Genomic DNA, 20245 nt, shown 5'->3' on the forward strand with positions numbered 1-20245 from the left:
TTTCTTTTGTTTTTTATTCTCATTTTCCAATTTTTCTTTTAATTTTTAAGTTTTTTAGGCAATCTCGCAAAGCTTTTGATTTTTTTTAAGTGTTTATTCTTTTGCTTTTGAGGGGATGAGGTGATTCTAAGTTTTTTTTTTTCTTTTTGACAATCTGAGGTGTTGAGGGGACTCCAAGTGTTCATTCGAAGTGTACTCCTCGAGCCCATCTATATTATCCGAACGAAGCCCACAGTGCCACGCTATATAAGCCGAGTGCCCCCATAGGGTTTTCCAGCGGCGGAACAAACCCGAACGCATCCTGTGGATCACACCTTCTCGTCTCCCACCTCTCCGCCGGCGGCCAACTCCAACCATGGCGGACTCGAAGGCCAGCGCGGCGGTCACCCTCCGCACCCGCAAGTTCATGACCAACCGCCTCCTCTCCCGGAAGCAATTCGTACGCACCCTGCCCTCGTCATCGGGGCTCTCAGGATCCATCACATCTCTCAAATCACTAACCCTTTCCGGCGCTCCACCTTTCACTTTCAGGTGCTTGAGGTGATCCACCCCGGCAAGGCCAACGTCCCCAAGGCGAGACATCGATCACACACATGGAGGCGGTTCAGGTGACGATCTAGCGATCTCATCGTCTGGGTTTCTCTGTGCAGGCGGAGCTCAAGGATAAGCTGGCCAAGATGTACGACGTGAAGGACGCCAACTGCATCTTCGTGTTCAAGTTCCGCACGCATTTCGGAGGCGGCAAGTCCACCGGATTCGGTCTCATCTACGACAACCTCGACGCAGCCAAGAAGTTCGAGCCCAAGTACCGCCTGATCAGGGTATGTTGCCATTGCGCTGATTTAGTTATGGAATCAGATGCTTTTTTATCGGGCTCGATCGCTCTTTGCAAAGTGTACTCCAGCCCTAATCGTCATTAGTATCACTATCACAATCTGTAGCAATGCACGCTAATATGCTAAAAGAGTAGTACTCCCTCCGTTCACTATTGTAAGATGTTCTAAATTTTTTTAAATCGGACATAAGTAGACACGTTTTAGTGTGTTTTTTCGCTCATTTCAGTTAGTATGTAGTCAATATTAAAGTATTCAAAATATCTTATAATAATGAACGCCTGCACGGACGGAGTAGTAGTTATTTGGCTTTCATTACCTAGATGTTTCAGGTTGGTCATACTAGTTTCATGTGCTTATCTAGACGAGAAATTTATGGCTGCGGCAGTAGATTTCTTTGGGTATAAGTCTTTTTAGAGATTTCAAATGGACTACCATATACGGATGTATATAGACATATTTTAGAGTGTAGATTCTCTCATTTTGTTCTGTATGTAATCACTTGTTGAAATCTCTAGAAAGACCTGTATTTAGGAACAGAGGGAGTAGTAAATTGTGTTCCTGACTTGTTGTATTCTATGCATCCTGTTTGCAACAGTGTAGTGTGGCTGCCAATGCATCATGGATTTATATTATGATATGGTGTCTGTGATGTTGAGAACTAATTTATGGATGCAGGATACATGTGCATGATTTTGTATTGCGTTTTGTTGCATTGAACCGTTCTGTGTTCGGTTGTCTCTACATTTTAGTTAAGGGTCTGTCTAGGATACATCTAGATGTGACATAACTATGTCACATCTAAGCTGATGTCCACTCTATTTGTGGTCTTTTTTTTGTCCTAGTTTTTTTTCTTGTTGATGCATTATATATTTGTGGGAACTTAGATGTGACATCATTAAAAAACATTTAGGTGTGAATTAGACAAACTGTTTAGTTAAAGCCCATAAAGATGTAGAATGCGGATATTCCATTTAACACAAATTTGCAACACAAAAAAAGAGTAATCATCAATTAGGTAAGCCTCAACCTCCTAGGACTAGTATATATGCTGCAACAACAATTAAGCTCAGTATATAATAATATGTATCATCTTGTTAGGTCTGATATTCCTTTGTTGATCGATGGTGTTAAACAGTAATACATGACTATAAAAAAAGGCATGTAAATATTTAGTTACACAGTTTTCTATTGATGTGGCTGGATGTGTAATTGTTATGAAGAGGAATAAAACAGCTGTTGGTGTGTTTGGTTCTGAATTTTCAATGCATGGTGGTATTTATTTTTATATTCTGCCTTATCGCTCATGTATGTTATTCCTGTAACTAAATAATTTCCTCTGTTCCCTTTCCCAGAATGGTCTTGCTACTAAGGTTGAAAAGTCTCGCAAGCAAATTAAGGAGCGTAAGAACAGATCTAAGAAGATCCGTGGTGTCAAGAAGGTGAGCTACTTATGCATGATCTGCTGGCCACTTTCTACTGCTCACTGTGATCGTTTATGCTGATATATTTTTGGCTTGTGCAGACCAAGGCCGATGCCGGGAAGAAGAAGAAGTAAACATCCATTCACATTTGGTTTACACTCTCGGCGGTTTAGTGGCGGCGACATCATTATGTCCTTATTAGTTTTTTTCTCCTCCATGCTGAAGTGAGGTTTTTCTCATTCCTGGATGTGAACCTAGCTGGTTGGAATAACGCCTTGTGACATTTACATCCATGCTTAGAGCTAAAGTGTTAATGGAAGCTTTGACAAAGCAGGTTTCTCGTCCAAATTAGTTTGTGATATGCAGTTTCTTTTTCTTTTGTTTTCTGCCCATTCCATTTCTACACTTTGTTCATTTTGATTATGCACTTTCATCCTGGATGCTTAATTTAAGTGGTGTTTGCCTAGGGCATACTGTCGCAGCATCCCTGGTTTGTAGTGAGCAACCCATTTATGGTTTAACCGGTGCGCATTTGAATCCTGGAGGTTGCTCGGAGCGTTTGTAAGCATGACATATCAGTGCATCTGAAATTGACGAAGCAGAAACATTATTACACTTCATAACTGTGGAGTAGCATTACATGTCTTCATTAGGTATGTTGATGGTCCTCCGCAGGCAGCACAGCCAGTGCTACCTGTTGGTATGGTGGCAGTGGCCGTGCTGCGGTGCGCAGTCGGCCTCAGTTTCTGTTCCTGACGGCGCTCTTGACCATGTTCCCCGGAAGGGAGGACGAGGGCGTGATATGCTTAGAGGTTAGAGCTAAAGTGTTGATGGAAACTTTAACAAGGCAGCTTTCTCGTCCAAATTAGTGTGTGATATGCCGTTTAATTCGTTGTCTGTCCACTCCATTTCTACACTTGTTCATTTTGATTATGCACTTTCTCCCTGCATGCTTAGTGCCTGTTCGGAACCTCTCCAGTCACAAAACTCCGCTCCGCGCAAGGAGCTTGGTTTGAGCCACTCCCTGCAATTGTGTTGCCGCTCCCTCCGCTCCGGGAGCTGCAATTGTAGAGCGGAGAGGATCCGAACAGGGCCTTAATTTAAGTCGTGTTTGCCTAGGGCATACTGTCGCAGCATCCCCGATTCGTAGTGAGCAACTGATTTATGATTTCTCGCATTGGTTGTTTTAGGGATGACATATCAGTGCATCCGAAATTGCCAAAGCAGAAACATTATTACACTGCACAAGTGTGGAGTAGCATTACATGTCTTCATTAGGTATGCTGATCTTCGTGATGGTCCTCAGCGGGCAGCACAGCCAGTGCTACTACCTGTTGGTACGGTGGCGGTGCCGCGGTGCCGAGTCGGCCTCAGTTTCTGTTCCTGACGGCGCTCTTGACCATGTTCCCCGGAAGGGAGGACGACGGCGTGACGGCCTTGCGTATCTTGAAGATGTTCCACGCCGTCCCGACGGTGTGCCCGACCGTCGCGAACGCGTCTCCGGTCGCCTCCCCTGCGCTCTCTCCATACCTACAGCAGAAGCTAGTCAGTCAACCGCTGCGTTCCAAATGCTGATCTGCTTTTCGAACAGAGAAATGGGGTTCATATGGCTTGAGGTGCTGCTGGTGTTCTTACCTCTTGGACACTGCACCAGAAACAACGTTGGAGGTTGCAGCAAGCGACCTCCTCTCGGCAGCCTCTACCGCGTCCATAACTTTATCTGTCACACAGGAACAAGGCAACCGATGTAATCTCTCAAAAGATTTTGGTCGTTACGGCGAGGTCCCGTGGGTGTTTCCAGGGCACTAGAGTACTCACTGATGGCGTCGAGAGAGGCGATAACGACCTCCCCGGGGACGGTGGAGAGGAGGGCTTTCCCTTGGTTGGAGCGAAGCAGCGGCGCGGCCATGGACCCCGTCACCGAGATGACCGTGTCCAGCATCGTCTTGCTCATCTTCTCCGTCATCTCCGACAGCTTCCGCACCCTGACCAACCAACATCAGTAGTGATGAATGAGCGATGAACAAGCAGTAACTTAACACAAGCAGGAAAGGGATACTGTTAGTCGAGTCACTACCTCTTGAGGCTCTTGTTGACTCCTCCACGCTTCGCCGGACCTGCCTGGCTGCTCCCGTCAGCTCCACCGGCGCCGCCGAAGCGTTTGCTCGCGCCGCCGGCTGCTTGAGGGTTTATCAGGTTGGCTCCCTTTTGAACCTACACGGCAGTGGATTCAGAGCAGTGGCCTTGTCGTGAAAAAACTTAAGGGGCGAAGCAGAGCGGAGTACGTACCTGGCTGGCGTAGGCCTCGCTGCACATGAAGATGCCTTTGACGAGGTGACCGGTGCCCGCGCCGATGGCCTTGGCGAGCACGTTGTTGTAGCTCTCCACCTTCGACGAGAAGTCGTTCCAGTACGCGTCGGGCGACGCCGACGCCGGCGGCGGCGGCCTCGAGCCCCTCGACGGCGCCGAGGGCGTGGAGAAGCAGGAGTTGGACTTGAGGAGCGAGTCGAAGGACGGCAGCAGCGCGGCGTCGGCGAAGGAGACGCCGTAGTTGAGGAGCCCGCCGTCCTTGTCCGGCAGCGTGAAGAGGTAGTGCAGGCGGTCGAGCTTGACCACAGGCTCGTCCCTCGCCAGCGGCCAGCCAAGGTCGCGGCCGACGCGCACCACGGTGGTCACGGCCACGTCGTCCTTGAAGATCCTCACGACGGAGAGTTCGCCGCGGCCGAGCTCGAGGGGCCCCTCGGAACCGGCCACGAGGTGCACCGCCGCGCCCGGGACGCGGAGCAGCGTCTCCTCCCGGATGCCGCCCCTCGGCCTCGACGACGACGACGATGACATGGCGCCCCCACCGCAGCAGCCCATGAACCACTATCTAAGTAGCTGCTACAGATTAAGACGAGCGATTCGGTCGTGAAGAACTGGTAGCAAAGCTGGCTGCCCGGGACGCATTGGCTTTGGGATGCATATATATCATGTCGGCCAGGAGAAAGAACGAACAGGACGCGCACGGAATAAATCTTTCTGCAACTTTCTCACTCCTTTGCGGCCGCGCCTTTATTCCATCCTTCAGGGTTAATACATTCGGGGACACCTTGGACACACATTCTTTGTCTACACAGGCCACACACATATATGTACACAATAATATCTGACAAGAAAAGGGAATAATAAAAGCATGAAGATAGCTATCGCATCAACAGTTGCACTCCCACCAAAGGCGAGGAGTCGACAGGCGAGAGCGAGCAACAAAACGGAATGAGGGTCGCAATTTTCGCCGACGTGAATGAAGAACGGATGCAAGCCGTCAGAGTGCACTCCGTCGATTCCTCGTCTTCTCTACCACAACAGGAAACTTTTTCTCCATGGCCAGAGCGCCCAGAAGCAATGCTGACATGAGCAAATTGTCCCCGAATTCCATATGCAATGTCTATTTTCAGCTTCATAACTGAATTAACATCGCACTGCGCAGTTTGATGAATGTTGTGGTATACTGCTGCCATGGCTTCTGAATCAAAGGAACTATCAGATTGAGCTAATAATCTTCATCAGCCTGGAGGTACTGAGAATAGGAAGCCGCCAAGAGAGCGGCCCCAAGGCCCGAGCCGTCATTGGCCGGTTTGATCACAACCGAGGGTGCCAGCTCCTCCCCAAGCATATCACTCAGAGTCCTTTCCATGCACTTACTGAAGAAAGTATAGTACTTGTAGACTCCGCCATCCACCGCAATTACTGTCCTTCGCTTATCGGGGCTGTCAGTAGCCCGACCGAGCTTTTTGAGGATGCCATGTATCCCGGCAGCAGCAAGCCGCGCGCCACGCGTGGCAATGACCTTGCAAACATCCACGACCAGTTTTCTTGTTTTTCTTGAGGTGCTCTCGATCTGAAAGCATACAAGTCAGAAAAGGAGTTGTTTGGCGGTAGATGACAGTTTTACTAAATTTTCATTGCCGAGGGTACCTCGAAGATTTCTTTTAGCTTGATACCGACTGTTTCCAGATCAGGAGATGCATCATGATGCATCACCAGCATGTGAAATGTCCTGGAACACAGCACAAATCAAGCCGTTTAATGACAGTTGTGGGAATACTAAGCAGTTACGTTTAATTTGAATAGCTTGCAGCTCATGTTTAAACGCAAAGTGAGATGGAAAATTAGTCAAAGAACGCTAAGTGAAGAACCATTCCATTCATTTTCATTGGCTTACATTTTTTTAATTAAGGCCGCTTAGAACTCTGAAAAGTTTGCACTGCAGGCTGAATCAAAAACTGAAGATATACTCTGATAGGGATTGGCTAGCAAGATATTTTTTGGTCAGAGGTCTCCTAGTTTAGCCATTGGCATGGACAAAAATGCAGTGACTGTAGTTTTACTAGTAGCATATAAGTACTCCCTCCGTTCATAAATATAAGTCTTTTTAGAGATTTCAATAAGGACTACATAGGAATGTATAGACATATTTTAGAGTGTAGATTCACTCATTTTACTCCGTATGTAGTCCGCATTGGAATCTCTAAAAAGACTTATATTCAGGAACGGAGGGAGTATAAGGTCACATGATTTTCTTATTTAAGGTGCTCTTTTTGTTGAATTTTCAGTTTTTCTCATCAATAACTACAGCTAAGCAATTCAGTAGAGGATTTTTCTTTGCATGATAAAGCAGTGAACGATAACTAGAACAACATACTTTAGAATGTATGGGATCTCTAGTTTTGGAGGTATATTATCACCAAAAAGAGCAGCTTCTTGAGCCATCTGTAACAAGATTCTTCGGACGATTTCCCCCATATACATACCAGAGGTCAACTTCTCATAAATCTGGAAGGAGATATTCTTATCCACACTCATCAACCACGAAACAGGGAAGTCCCATTATTGTATATTGAGGGCAAAACCACATACCTGTTCTCCAGGGTTCAAACTTTCTGCATCCAAAGCTTGATCAAATTCAGTGAGTGGAAGATGAGCGGACTTGAAATTTCCCCACTCCATGTTTATTACCTGTTACAAACCAAACTAATTAAAATCATCATATCAATGGGGTAAATAGCCTTTCTTCACTTATTATCACCATTTGTTGTTTTTGTGATATTGTAAGTAATAGAAGCAAAATAGTTTGCGCGATTTTTGCAGCCATACTCCGGACATGCGCAGGTGGCCATGCCATTTAGGAATTGGGCAGAAGAAACATGGGGTAAAAGTTGCATTCATGGGTGCAGAAGAGACACTCACCATATCTCCGGACATGGGCAGGGGGCCATGCCATTTAGGAATTGCATGTGCATGCTCTATGTACGCTGCATTAGTACCAGTTCCCAGTATTACAGCAACCACAGTATCATTATCCACATACCTCCCAGCAGCCAGAGTCCCAACGGTATCATTTACCTTCAAAATAGTCCAATATTTCAGTCTCTATTGACAGACAAACCTGGCATTTAACCCCAGGACTCTTTTCCAACAGTATCACCCCCAGTAAGCATAATATACATTATAAGTAGAAACTAACCAATGTTGAGACTTTCATAACAAGTCCTTGACGTTTTATAGCCTCGTTTAATTCAGCCACGATATCCTTGCCAGCCTGACTTCAAAGCAAACATGCAAGTACATTATTCATAGCTAATTATACAATGACAACCATATAAGCATATCACCGAACTGAAATTCTAAGGAAACTACAGGATTTTTTCCAGAAATATAAATTGATATGGGATAATACTAGACATTGCTTTGTATTCCTTCAGAAAAAAATCATGTTCTTGTGATAACATCTTTAATTTGGTTTCCACAAGCAAGGTGCAACAAACTGACCATTTCCTCAATTGCAAAACCCTTTGTCCACTTTATAAGTGTGCCAGATGAAATTGAAGTTTGCTTCACTGGAAAGGAGAATGTAAAACCGAGTTCTCTATGAGTGCCCTCCGGAAGGTGATAATCCACACCCCCAGAGGCAACAAACTCTGCTAAAGCAGCGGCGATAAAATCAAATAGTTCCTGAAAATTTATGCCAAGTATGCAATATTAGCAAAAATAAATAAAAAATATAGAAACATGAATGAAATGAACATTATGAGCAATGGGCATGATCACTACATGTGAGCTTCTGGACATTAAATCCTGTGGAATGGATACCCCTACAGATTCTTGCTTGATAACTCCCTGTTCCTTGCCCCCTAGTTGAACTCGTAAAACGCGGAAGTTTGTTCCTCCGAGGTCAAGTGCATAAAATAGCCCTTTCTCATCCCTTCAGTGGTTGCATAAGTGAGGTTAGATGATGTACTGAAAATGCAGCTCAATTCTCTCTTTTTTTTTGAGTTCAAATGCAGCTCAATTCAACAGTTGCAATATAGGACAGTCACATAAGTACATATGCTATACAATATTGGAGGATGCATATGCTGCAATTGCACAATTAAATTTCTTGATATAGTTCTCTTTCACCATTCTGTATAACTAAGGTCATGTCAACTCGATTGGGATGTTCCGCGGAAAACCCTAGATCTGGGTCTACCGGATCGGATGATGACAGCGCCTTCAGTGCCGTTCTCCCTCTTCGGGGCATCGTTTTGGAGCAAGTGCTGGCTGGAGGGGACAAGAGGAGGAGCGGTGTTACATCTAACGCAAGGCCGACGACAGATCTTGGCGGCATGGCGCTGCGGAGTTTCGGTGATGAGCGCGTGTGGATGGATACGTGCAGGATGGTGGCGTTGTCTGGCGCCGTGCCGTGGTGGCACGATGGCAGGCCTGGCAAGGTCGGCGCGTCAGTACCTGCTCTGGAGATGGATTGATGGAAGACGACGGCGGCGGCCTCTGAGAGTGCGCCGGACCGGTGCGTGACCCAGACCCGGCAATGCAGCTTGGTTGGGGCATCTAGCTTTAGATGTTAGACTTTGGTGCGATGTCTGTTTGGTATTCAGCTCGGACATTCAGCACCCCTTCATCAAGTGGATAGGAGTAGCGACAGATGTTGCCAAGATGATGGCTTCAGATTTACTGTATTATTTTAAAAGGTCTTTGTGAATAATTAATAAAATGACCGCATGCATCGCCCGGATGCAGAGGCAGGTGGTCATCCTCCTTTCAAAAAAACCATTCTATATAATTACAAGCACAAGAAAACCACACATGCTAGCATTTCTTATTAATTCATAATAATCGGCTAATCGCTATTAATCTTAACCGAAGAGGTGGGGGGTTTTACCCGGAGGGGAGGGAGTCAACGTAGGTGACGAGCATCTTGAGCTTGCTCCCGTCCTCGGAGGCGAGCCCCGCGCGCATCTCCACGTCCATCGCGTCCGACACCTGCAGCAGCTGCGCCGCCGGCGCCGCGCACCGCTCCTGCAGGTCCGACAGCACGGCGGCCACGCGCGCCCACCGCTTCGCCTCCCGCAGCCTCTGGCGCACGGCGATGGCGGCTGCGGTCGCGACCACCGCCGCAGCCGCTAACGCCGCTGCCTTCCGCATCGATGCCGCTGGCTTCACCCTCGGTGGTATTCGTGAGTTGTGAGTTTGTGACTACTCGTGAAAGACTGAGAGTCAACCGGCGACTTTTACAGTAAACTGAAAGTTGGTCCAATTCGTCGTTCGGCCTGAACTCTGATGTCTAAACAACGACGACGAGACTTGGGACCTTTTGTCGCTTGGTTCGCTTAATGTATTTTTCAGACAAAGATACAAAAAATTGCAGTGACAAAGATAATTGATTTGCACATTGTACCTTCGTTGCAAAATACTTCCTCTGCATCAAAAAATAAGACGTTATTAATGTGAAAAGACATTTTATACTTTGATACAGAGAAGTACATCGTTACTTTCAATCAAACATTGTATTGACGTACTTTCCTTCTTTGTGTTTATTGAGTGTTTGGTTGGGCTGCGGCTTTTAAAAGGCTGATTGTAGTCCGAAATCGATGGTATCTCCATGGAGCTCGCCTCACCTGTCTTAACTTTCCCGATATTCTATCTAGGCTTGCCGCTCTTTATGTGCAAGGGCTCGGACTCCTCTCTACTACCCCTGGTGGAGCGTATGAAGAGCAGACTTCCCACCTGGCGAGCATCCTGCTCTCTCGTGGGGAATGATTGGCGCTTGTCCTGTAAACTTTGATGGAAGCGTTGAACCCTTTGCTCGGGCCGCATCTCTATTTATATCACATGTGTGCCGTGGCTTACAAGAGATCGAGAGAGATCGTGATCGATCGTTACAGGAGATCAGGGAGGTTACAACAGAAGAAGAGATAGGAGGATACAAGTTTAAAACACCTCCCCTACCTCTATACAATATCATCTAACACTCCCCCTCAATCTAAACCTCAAGAAACTTTCGCGAGATTAAGATTGTACTTGAACTCATTCAACCTCCTCATAGTAAGGGGTTTTGTGAAGCCATCAGCAAGTTGATCTCTAGTAGGTATAAACCGAATGTCAAGTAGCCTTCGAGCTACCCTTTCTCGAACAAAGTGGAAATCAACCTCAATATGCTTGGTACGTGCATGAAAAATAGGATTAGCTGACAGATAGGTTGCACCAATATTATCCCACCATAATCTAGCAGCTTGTGGAGCCTTGATTCTAAGTTCATAGAGCAATGTTTGTATCCACATTACTTTTGCTGTAGCATTAGCCAAAGCTTTATATTCAGCCTCTGTACTTGACCTTGAGACAGTAGCCTGTTTTCTTGCACTTCATGACACAAGATTAGTTCCCAGAAACACAGCAAAACTACTGTAGATCTTCTATCATCAGCACACCCTGCCCAGTCTGCATCAGAGTAGGCAGTAACAAGTAGAGAAGGAGACTTGGTAATCTGAAGCCCAAGTCCTTCAGAAAATTTCAGATACCTTAAAATCCTCTTGACCGCAGTCCAGTGAGTTGTTCTAGGTGCATGTAAATACTGACATACCTTATTCACAGAGTAAGAAATATCAGGACGTGTAAGAGTCAGATACTGCAAGGCACCCACAACACTTCTGTAATTAGTTGCATCCTCTGGTTCAAGTGCTTCTCCACTCTCAATTGTAAGTTTTTCAGAAGTTGAAATTGGTGTACTCACAGGTTTACAATTGTACAAACCTACTCTCCTGAGTATATCAGTTGTATATTTTTCCTGTGTAAGAAGTATACCATCCTTGATCTACTTCACTTCTATGCCAAGAAAATAGTGAAGATCTCCCAAGTCCTTGAGAGCAAACTCTAACTTTAAATCTTTAAGCAAACAAGTGGTAGCATCTGAACTTGAGCTTGCAACAATTATATCATCAACATAAACAAGCACAAATATAGTAATATTGTCTTTATGATAAAAGAACATTGAGTATCTACTTTGGATGGTGTGAACCTAAGTTGTTGTAACTGCATGCTCAACCTTGAGTACCAGGCTCTAGGGGCCTGTTTCAAATCATATAAAGCCTTATCCAACTTACAGACATGATGAGGTGTGCTTTGGTTTTCATATCCAGGTGGCTGCCGCATAAACACTTCTTCCTCAAGAACACCATGAAGAAACGCGTTCTGAACATCTAGCTGGCGTAAACTCCAACCTCTGGAAATAGTAATAGACAATACAAGTCGAATAGTGGCTGCCTTAACAACGGGATTAAATGTATCTTCATAATCAATACCAAATCTCTTCTTAAAACCTTTGGCAACTAATCTAGCCTTGTATCTGTCTATGCTTCCATCAGGTTTTCTTTTTATTTTATATACCCATTTGCAATCTATAACATTGCTACCTTTCTTTGGAGGTACTAAGTGCCAAGTTCTATTTTTCATCAGAGCATCGTATTCATTATCCATAGCCTCCTTCCATTCTTTATGAGCTAGAGCATCATGCAAATTATTTGGTTCTCCAACACTACTAAGAAAAGCACGTTTGACTGTGTCATAGCGTACCGTACCATCAGTATACTCCTTTTCTTTGATAATACCTGATTGTGACTGAGTATGTCGACGAGGAGGCTGAGGTAGTGCTACTGATGTAGCCACAGGAGATCCAGAAGCAGTAGACACCTCCACAGAGAATCCTGGTACCGGATCCGAGGCGGATTCTGCCCCTGTAGTTGATCCTGACGCTGCAGACGCGGGTGTCCCCCTGTCAGCAGTCGCGCCAATCGCCGCGTCGTCCCCGCCCGCGCCTGGGCTGGCGGGCTCCACCCGGGAGCGGCTGTCGACCACATGCGTATCGGCGCCCGCGCCTTGGCCCACGCTTGGGCTGGTGGGCTCCTCCTGGTGGCGGCTGTCGGCCACGCGCTGGGCGGACGGTCTCACCCAATCGCGAGGCGAGACAGGCGGGGTCCGCTTGGTCGCCCACCCGGGCGCCAGTGGACGCATGCAGGGGAGGGAGATCCTCCTGGGATCGCGCGCCACCAGAGACAGACGGGCTGACGCGAGGATCTGCACGGGATCCAGCACCGCTGCCAACCGAATCAGCATGGGATCTCGTGCCTGTTTCGTCCGGATCTGCACACATAAAATGACGCCCACAATCTGCAGAATTACAGTTTTCTTTGAAATTTTCCACATGATCAGCTTTATTTAATTCACCCCCGTGATCTGGAAGCAAGGCTATTTCAGCACGAAGAAGAGCTCCTGCATTGGGATTAAGTTTGGCAAAAGGCCACAATGCCCCTGCACCTTCTCATGACCATGTCACTATGGCCTGCGATCCCCAAGCAAGTGACCCGCATCATGCGCGATTCTCTTTGGCACGGGCGGCGCGACGTGAATGGAAGTCAATGCCTGGTTAATTGGCAGAAGGTATGCCGCCCTCTATCGCTCGAAGGGCTAGGGATTCCGGACCTACAGCGCATCGGAGTGGCTCTGCGTATGCGCTGGATGTGGTTTCCAACGGACGGATGCATCCAGGGCATGGCACCATCTGCATCTACCTGGCACCCCTAAGGTGTGGACGGTGTTTCGAGCATCCACGGCTTGGACTCTCGATAATGGCAAGGCTTGCCGTCTCGGGGATGATCACTAGCTCGACGGGCAGGTCATCTTGGACAATGCCCCTTCCCTCATGGCGTTGGTGCCTTGTCGCCGGCGTAAGTCCCGCACAGTCCATGAGGGCCTCGAGCTTTGTGCATGGATCGGGGCATCCAGGGCGCGCTCGGCTCGGCAACTCTAGTCGAATACGTTGATCTCTGGCGACGGCTTCGTGGCATCCATCTCTCTGACACTCCGGATGTTCTCCGTTGGCACTTGACCGCGGACGTCACCTACTTAGCGCAGTCCTGCTATCTTGTCTATTCCACAGCTCTACCTCCGAGCCCCACTGGGAGCTTGCTTGGCGATCCTGGGTGCCTCTATGCATCAAGATCTTCGTCTAGCTAGCACTTCAAGATTGTTGCTGGACGACTCAACGTCTCGAGAGGCATGGCCTGCCCCACGAGTCGACATGCCTTCTATGCGACAAGGAGTCCGAGTCCATGCACCATCTGCTATCCGATTGTCCCTTCTTGCGTCAAGTCTGGTACGCCATCCTCTCTTGGTGTCGTCCAACTGTCCAACCACCGGACGTGAACGTCCAATTCCTCGACTGGTGGGCTGCCTCCCACGCCACCTACATGGCCAGCCTTAGGAAAGGGTTTGCGTCGCTCGTCATTTTGTGTGCCTGGTCAATTTAGAGTACTAGAATGCATGTGTCCTTCACGGACGACGTCCATCTCTCGGACATCGCCGCCACCATCAAGGAGGACGCGCGGAGCTGGGCCAAGGCTGGGGCCAATGGATTGCTTAGAATCCTTCCGATGTAACCTAAAATCTAATTTGAGGGGCTAAGCAAGCCCTCTCGCTATTGTGCTCACGGTAGCCCCCACACCGACCTAGTGAACGTGGGTTCATACCGTATATCCGTATTCTTGCTACTCTACTCTATCTATCACCGCAATGTTACGCAACCTCTTGTGTATACGCGAAAAACAGTTGTGACGACATTGTTGGGGCGGGAAAGCTGAATTTTTTTTGCAATTATTACTACTACTCCCCCCGTTCCTAAATATAAGTCTTTGTAGAGATTTTGCTATAGTCCATATACGGATGTATCTAGATGCATTTTAGAGTATGGATTCACTCATTTTGCTCCGTATATGGTCCATAGTGGAATCTCTCCAAAGACTTATATTTAAGAACGGAGGGAGTACTATCTAAGGTTGGCCATAGTGGGGGTAACATAAGACTAGCCACAATGGATAGTAACATAGAGTAGTAACATGCCCATGTTACTAGTCTATGTTACTACCTCTATAGTGGGGAGTAACATATGTGTGGTAACATGGAGCACTTCATTTATTAGGCTATAGACACATCTTGCCTTGATATGTGTGATGTTACTCATACTAGTAGTAACTAGCTATGTTGCCATTTTTATCTCTTTCTTCATTTATTGCATGCCACATCATCTATTTAACCTAGATATGTGTGATGTTACTATCTATGTTACTCCCACTGTGGTTAGTCTAAGTAGTATCATGCTCTTGGGACCCGTAAATATGCTTATGTGGCAGGCAATTAAAGAAGAGAGAGATGGTTATAGTAACATAGGTAGATATCGTAACATAATAAATGTGATGCTACTATGTGTCATGCATGGCAATAAATGAGACCACCTATGATACTAATCTATGATACTATGCACTATAGAGGTAGTAACATTGACTAGTAATATATGCATGTTACTAGTCTAAGTTACTCCCCACTATGACCAGCCTAAAGGAACAAAGACGAATACATATAAATATATAAGAAAAGCTAAAACAGAGAAACTTACACTTTTGATCTATTTAGTATATATAACCATTGTATATAATCAAACCAGAGTAGTTGTTATCATCTTATCATGATATCTAGTATAAAATTCATGCAAAAAACTACTAAATGGAATTTAAATTATACCCTCAAAAGAAAGGGATAAAAATATGTTTCTCTACTTAAAAAAACGAGTTTCAAGACGTTACTACTGAAAATTGGGACTGGCTAGAGGCCAGTCGACTGAAAATGAGTCGAATAGTTTCCAACCTTCCAATGCAGAACCGACGGGCTAGATGCCTTCTTGTACTTCCAATCGGTTTTCCTCTTCATCTTTTACCCTGAGCCACCAGACATACCATTGGTCCAACCGCCTGCTGTCGACGCCCACGACGCTTCCCCGCCGGCCTCACCCCCCCACCCCCAACTGTCGCCCACTGTCGTGCTGGGGCCGCCTTCAGCCATCCCTCTAACCACAGCAAACCTCCAAACACCCGGCGAGTCTGCCATTCTAAGTGACCCACAGGTTGTTGCTTCTCCGGTGAGGCACTGACGGACTATTTCTTACTTGAAGGATGAGAGACTTAGAGTACAATAACTAATGTGTTTCAAATGTAAGACATTTGTTCCCTTTGGATGTAAAGTTTGGCTAAGTTCATAGAAAAACTATCAATATCTACGGTATTAACTGTAAAACATGAAAATAGATGTCATGATAGATCTAATACATAGGTATCGTAGATGTTGGTATTTTTATAAATTTGATCAAACATAGAAAGTTGAATACATACACGTCGTCATACGGAGGCACTATCTTGGAGTGTCATTTTAAGACGAACTGAAGCCGCGAACCAACCTGTGCTTGCAAGGTTAGAGGGACAGTGGTATCCCCAGCCCACCAGGCTTCAAGTCCTGGTGCTCACATCATTCCTGGATCTATTTCAGGATTTCTGGCGATGCACTTTTAGTTGGAGGAGATGTTTCCGTCGACGACGAGTCGCCTACTGTGACTTCATCTCAAGATGATATGTCGGCTCAATCTCTCGGAAGTGCTCATAGGGGTAGGCTGTGCGTGTGTGTTCATAGGGACGAGTGTATGCGCATATGTATGAGCGCTCGTGTCTGTACTGTGTTCAAAAAACAAAAAGACGAACTGAAGTCTCATTTTTATTACATTCACACACAAAAAAGTCTCATTTTTATTAGATACACCACTGGATCCAGTATACAACTCCCCATTCCTCATGTCGAACTTGAGGAGCAAAAACAAAAATCCTTCTGTTGGCATAGGGACCGGACAATGCACCTCCGTTCCGAGCGCTCACGAATCGAAGTCATGAAGATAATCGAGCTGCCCATCGAGGACGTCGGCCGCGTCGAGGTAGTACTTCTTGACCTCGTCGTGCCTGAACTTGCGCCCCGCCTTGCACGACGATCTTCCCCCGAAGCGCGCTGCCGCCGGCGGACGGATCTCCACTTTCTTGTAGTTGTACATGGCGGACTCGAACTTGAACGGCGACTGCAATCCCGTCGAGTAGTAGTACCCGAAGCGCGCGGCCATCGTCGGCGGAAGGGCCTGCGGCTCCTCCTCCTTCTCCTCTTGCGCGATGCCGCTCCTGCCGAGCGCGCGGAGGCCGCCGGACTTGGACTGGTTGGTCGGCTTCCGCGGCGCCCTGATGAACCCGCCGTTGGCCACCGCCGGGCCCTCCACGGCGTGCACGGCGCGGCGCTTGCCCTCCGGGTCGACCAGCTCGCGGTCGTACACGCGCACCCACCCTCGCTGCCGTCCCTCGCGACGCATGTTTGCTCGGTTCCTTTGGTTTGCTTTTCGTGGTTCTGTGCGTCGAGGCCAGATGGACAATTTATACACACCGGGGGCTTCCCTTCCTTGGCGGACACGGGTTAGTGTTCGGGTTCGTCAGTTCTTGTCGTGTGGTCGGCAACTTGGGGTCCAAGTTTCCTGAGCAATCCGACTGTTTCCTTTTTTTTCTTTGAGACAAATAACGTATTGAATTAGTAGGCCGAGGTTTCGCAAAAAAAAATAAAAAAAAATTAGTAGGCCGAGCGCGATGACCAGGTCACCTACAACGAGCCAGTAGTGGGCCGGCGCAATAACCACGTGGTCTCATCCCGCTGACGTTGCATGCATGTTTCTTTTTACTTTTCTAAAAGTTTAGAAAAATAATAAATACGAATATTATGAAAAATAGTTACTTTTTCAAACGTGTTCAACGCACAATTAAAAATATAATGCGGTGTAAAAAAATGTTTGCTGAGTTCTTAAAAAAAATTGTACCATTCATAAAAAATTGTTTGTGAAATTTCAAAAATGTCCAAGTGTATCAAAAAATGTATATTGCATATTTTAAAAATATTATACAATTTAAAAAATGTTTGTCAAATGAAAAATATGTTTCATACTATTCAAAAGAATGTACATTACATATACAAGAATATACATACGTTTCAAATAAAATGTTTGAGACTTTATTTAAAAATATTTTATATATTGCAAAAAAAAATTTGCATAGTTTATATAAATGGCACGTATCATACAAACGAAACGCTCCAACATGTATTTGAAAAATGTTAACAGGTACTCAAAAAAAGTTTAAAACAAGTATTTGAAAATATCTTAATCATGTAATAAAAAGTTAAACATACGTAAAATATGTTTTAGATGTATATGAGAAAAAATAGACATCAAAATATATACTTTAGAAAATCATGTATTTAGAAAAATGTTAAACGTGAATAGAGAAATGTTTCTGATGTTTACGAAAAATGTAAAATGTCTATGACAATATTAGATGTGTGTTGAAAATAAAGAAAAATGAAAAAAAGAAAACTGGTAAAAACCAAGGAAAGAAACAAAGTGAACCAGAGAAAAGAAAATAATAAGGAAAAAAAGAAAACCGAAAAAACAAATAAAAATAGTGAAAAGGCCAGTAAAAAACTACTTCCTCCAAAATTGAACTAAAAGGACAACATTTATTTGGGACGGAGGGAGTAAAAAAAACACGTGCGAAGCTACAGTATTAGGCCGGTTTAAATAGCGCCATGCAGTAGGCGAGCGGTAATAAGAATAAGTACATGCGACATATAGCGATTACGCTAAAAGTACCCCTGGATGGGCTTCCCGAGGCGCGTGTGGGGTCGTACAGGAAGCCTGCCGTGTTGCTCGTTTTGGTGAGTGACGGCTCTCCCATGCTCGAATCAAGCAAACGTCCTCCAACTTCGTGTAATTGCCGGTTCTTTTTTTAAAATTGGCTTGACTAGCATCAAACCCCTCCACCTCAAGCTCTTTCACTTCATCATTGTTGTCATCCGCCTCCTCAACCTCGGCTTGAACCTCCGGATTGGTGCCCGGATCAAAATCATCAAGTGGAGCACTCAAGTCCACCTTGTTCTCCTGCAATAACTCGGTATATGATGTATCAACGGGGTAGCTACAAAATCTGACGGCTGAAACACTAAGAAACCGAAGCAAATTTCAATCAAAGTTCACTGGAGCAAAGATAATTTTTTTACCTCTCCGGCGTTTCATCGAGCACGTTGGCGCTGGTGGAGTCGACGGGATTGCGTGACATATTGCTCACTGGAGGGGTGGAGGCGGGGCCTGTCCTCGCGCCGCCACGGCCTTCTTCTTCGGCCCCTTCGCTTGGGTCTTTGGCCGTCCACCGAAGGGGATGGAGGAGGCGAATGTCCACACGATTTTTTGGATGGGCCTGGGAGCGATTTGTTGGTCCCTCTGGACGACTAGGAACAAATTTACCATTGAGCATGTGTTTCCCGCTAAACCTGTTGATTGCTTATATAAATCGTGTGCTCTCTTGCAGCAATGGAAATCACTGACTAAGGTGGAGGACCAAGATGCACTGTCTGTGCTGATCTCTAAAGTTCGGGCCTCGGCGTCTAATCTTTGCAGACAAGAGCAGGATGCTTAGTTGGTTTTGCGCTTGGTTGGCTAGTTTCTCTTTGGCTGTGAACTATTCCGGCCTGCGTGCCGTGTACTGGCTAGGGAGCCGTGTACCCCTTTAACTTTCCTTCAACTGCCCCATGGTTGGGGTCTTGCTGGTCGTGTGTTTGGACATCTCTGTGTTCGCTACCTGCCGTATGGCTTTATTTATAAAGTCGGGCGCATGCCTTTTCTTAAAAAAAACGTCCGCGAGGCGGGGACCGCGACGGGAGGATTCACGACTGCGGCAGCTACAACTCCATGGACGACGTGGTTGCCCTGCTGCTTCCGCTTCACGCTGGCGGCGAAAGGAGTAGGCGCGGCGGCGAGGAACACGGCCGTGTGAGTGACGACGGGAGGGGGTGGGCTAGGTGGCGCCGATGGGGCCGTCAGCGCATGGAAACGCCGTTCAGGGGTTGTGGCGGCCCCATCACGGCGATTTGGGGCGCAACGAGGCGAGATGGCTTGGGGCCGGAGGGATTTACGACAGCGGCGATGCAGACAGGCGGCGCGGAATGGGAGGATTAGGTTTGACGGCTATGGGCCGAAATATGAAGGTGTCCGCAAAAATATTTACGGCCGAACTTGATCGAGACGGTTTTTTGTCCCGGTCCTGTGTAGACGGTTATTTTACGCGAGGGGTTGATTTGCGAGATCTGCTAGAGTTGCTTAGATGCACTTAGGAGCTCGCTGTCAGCAGAGTGTTCGGCTGATTGTAAAGAAAAGCAGTGTTCGGCTCGCTGTGTGGTAGTGGTAGGGGTAGTAGACGGCCATGACGCATGTTTTACGCACAACAAATCTAGAAAAGACCATCGCGTGTTGACACGAGGGCGAATTTTGTATCCGAGTTCGGACCAATACGCACTGATTTGAATGCCCACAACGTGGCACCCTGTTCGTCGCGATTGATCGAAATACGCCAGAATAAAATACAGTCGCAAAGACGTGCATTAACCCAAAATAAATCAGTGCATTAGCTCCATCCGTTGATGTTCTCTTTCCAAGATCACGGAGGCACCTTGAGCTGGAGGTCATCATCAGCTAGCCATGTCGCGCCAGGGCTCCGTGCGGACGACGGCCGCCGTCTTGTCGATCATCTCCATCTGCGTCGCCCATGCCGTGCTCCATGCTCGCGCTCAAGCAAACACTCGCGGTAAGCTGCCTGCAATCCACACATTTCTCCCCGGAGTCCGATACATTACACACTCGTGGCACCCTCGAACTGTTCGGTTCCAGGTTTCATCAGCATCGACTGCGGCAGCCCTCCGAGCGCCGGCTACGTCGACGCC

At 46.7% G+C, this 20245-nt stretch overlaps 4 protein-coding genes across 4 annotated transcripts; 1 reads left to right on the forward strand and 3 right to left on the reverse strand.

The window, feature by feature from the left end:
- LOC109742412 (small ribosomal subunit protein eS24z-like) lies at positions 1–2636 on the forward strand. Its single transcript, XM_020301498.4, has 5 exons — positions 1–439; positions 532–573; positions 651–821; positions 2189–2275; positions 2359–2636. Exons 1-5 carry the CDS (start codon positions 356–358, stop codon positions 2389–2391), a joined length of 417 nt encoding a protein of 138 aa, XP_020157087.1. The 5' UTR covers positions 1–355; the 3' UTR covers positions 2392–2636.
- An 804-nt stretch (positions 2637–3440) lies between these two features.
- On the reverse strand, positions 3441–5185 carry LOC109742415 (senescence/dehydration-associated protein At4g35985, chloroplastic). The gene is made up of 5 exons (XM_020301501.4): positions 4547–5185; positions 4335–4471; positions 4076–4242; positions 3893–3977; positions 3441–3787 (listed from the first exon to the last, which is right to left on the reverse strand). Exons 1-5 carry the CDS (start codon positions 5117–5119, stop codon positions 3628–3630), a joined length of 1122 nt encoding a protein of 373 aa, XP_020157090.1. The 5' UTR covers positions 5120–5185; the 3' UTR covers positions 3441–3627.
- An 84-nt stretch (positions 5186–5269) lies between these two features.
- LOC109742409 (hexokinase-9) lies at positions 5270–9831 on the reverse strand. The gene is made up of 9 exons (XM_020301495.4): positions 9459–9831; positions 8351–8501; positions 8069–8251; positions 7764–7838; positions 7487–7642; positions 7157–7255; positions 6942–7072; positions 6215–6296; positions 5270–6137 (listed from the first exon to the last, which is right to left on the reverse strand). The coding sequence occupies exons 1-9, from the start codon at positions 9719–9721 to the stop codon at positions 5790–5792; spliced, it is 1488 nt and encodes a 495-aa protein (XP_020157084.1). The 5' UTR covers positions 9722–9831; the 3' UTR covers positions 5270–5789.
- Positions 9832–16127: 6296 nt separating this feature from the next.
- Positions 16128–17054, reverse strand: LOC109742408 (uncharacterized). The gene has a single exon (XM_020301494.4). The coding sequence runs from the start codon at positions 16797–16799 to the stop codon at positions 16320–16322; it is 480 nt and encodes a 159-aa protein (XP_020157083.3). The 5' UTR covers positions 16800–17054; the 3' UTR covers positions 16128–16319.
- Positions 17055–20245: the final 3191 nt, after the last annotated feature.

Source organism: Aegilops tauschii, chromosome 3 (genome assembly GCF_002575655.3).
Source record: "Aegilops tauschii subsp. strangulata cultivar AL8/78 chromosome 3, Aet v6.0, whole genome shotgun sequence".
Lineage (NCBI taxonomy): Eukaryota > Viridiplantae > Streptophyta > Magnoliopsida > Poales > Poaceae > Aegilops > Aegilops tauschii.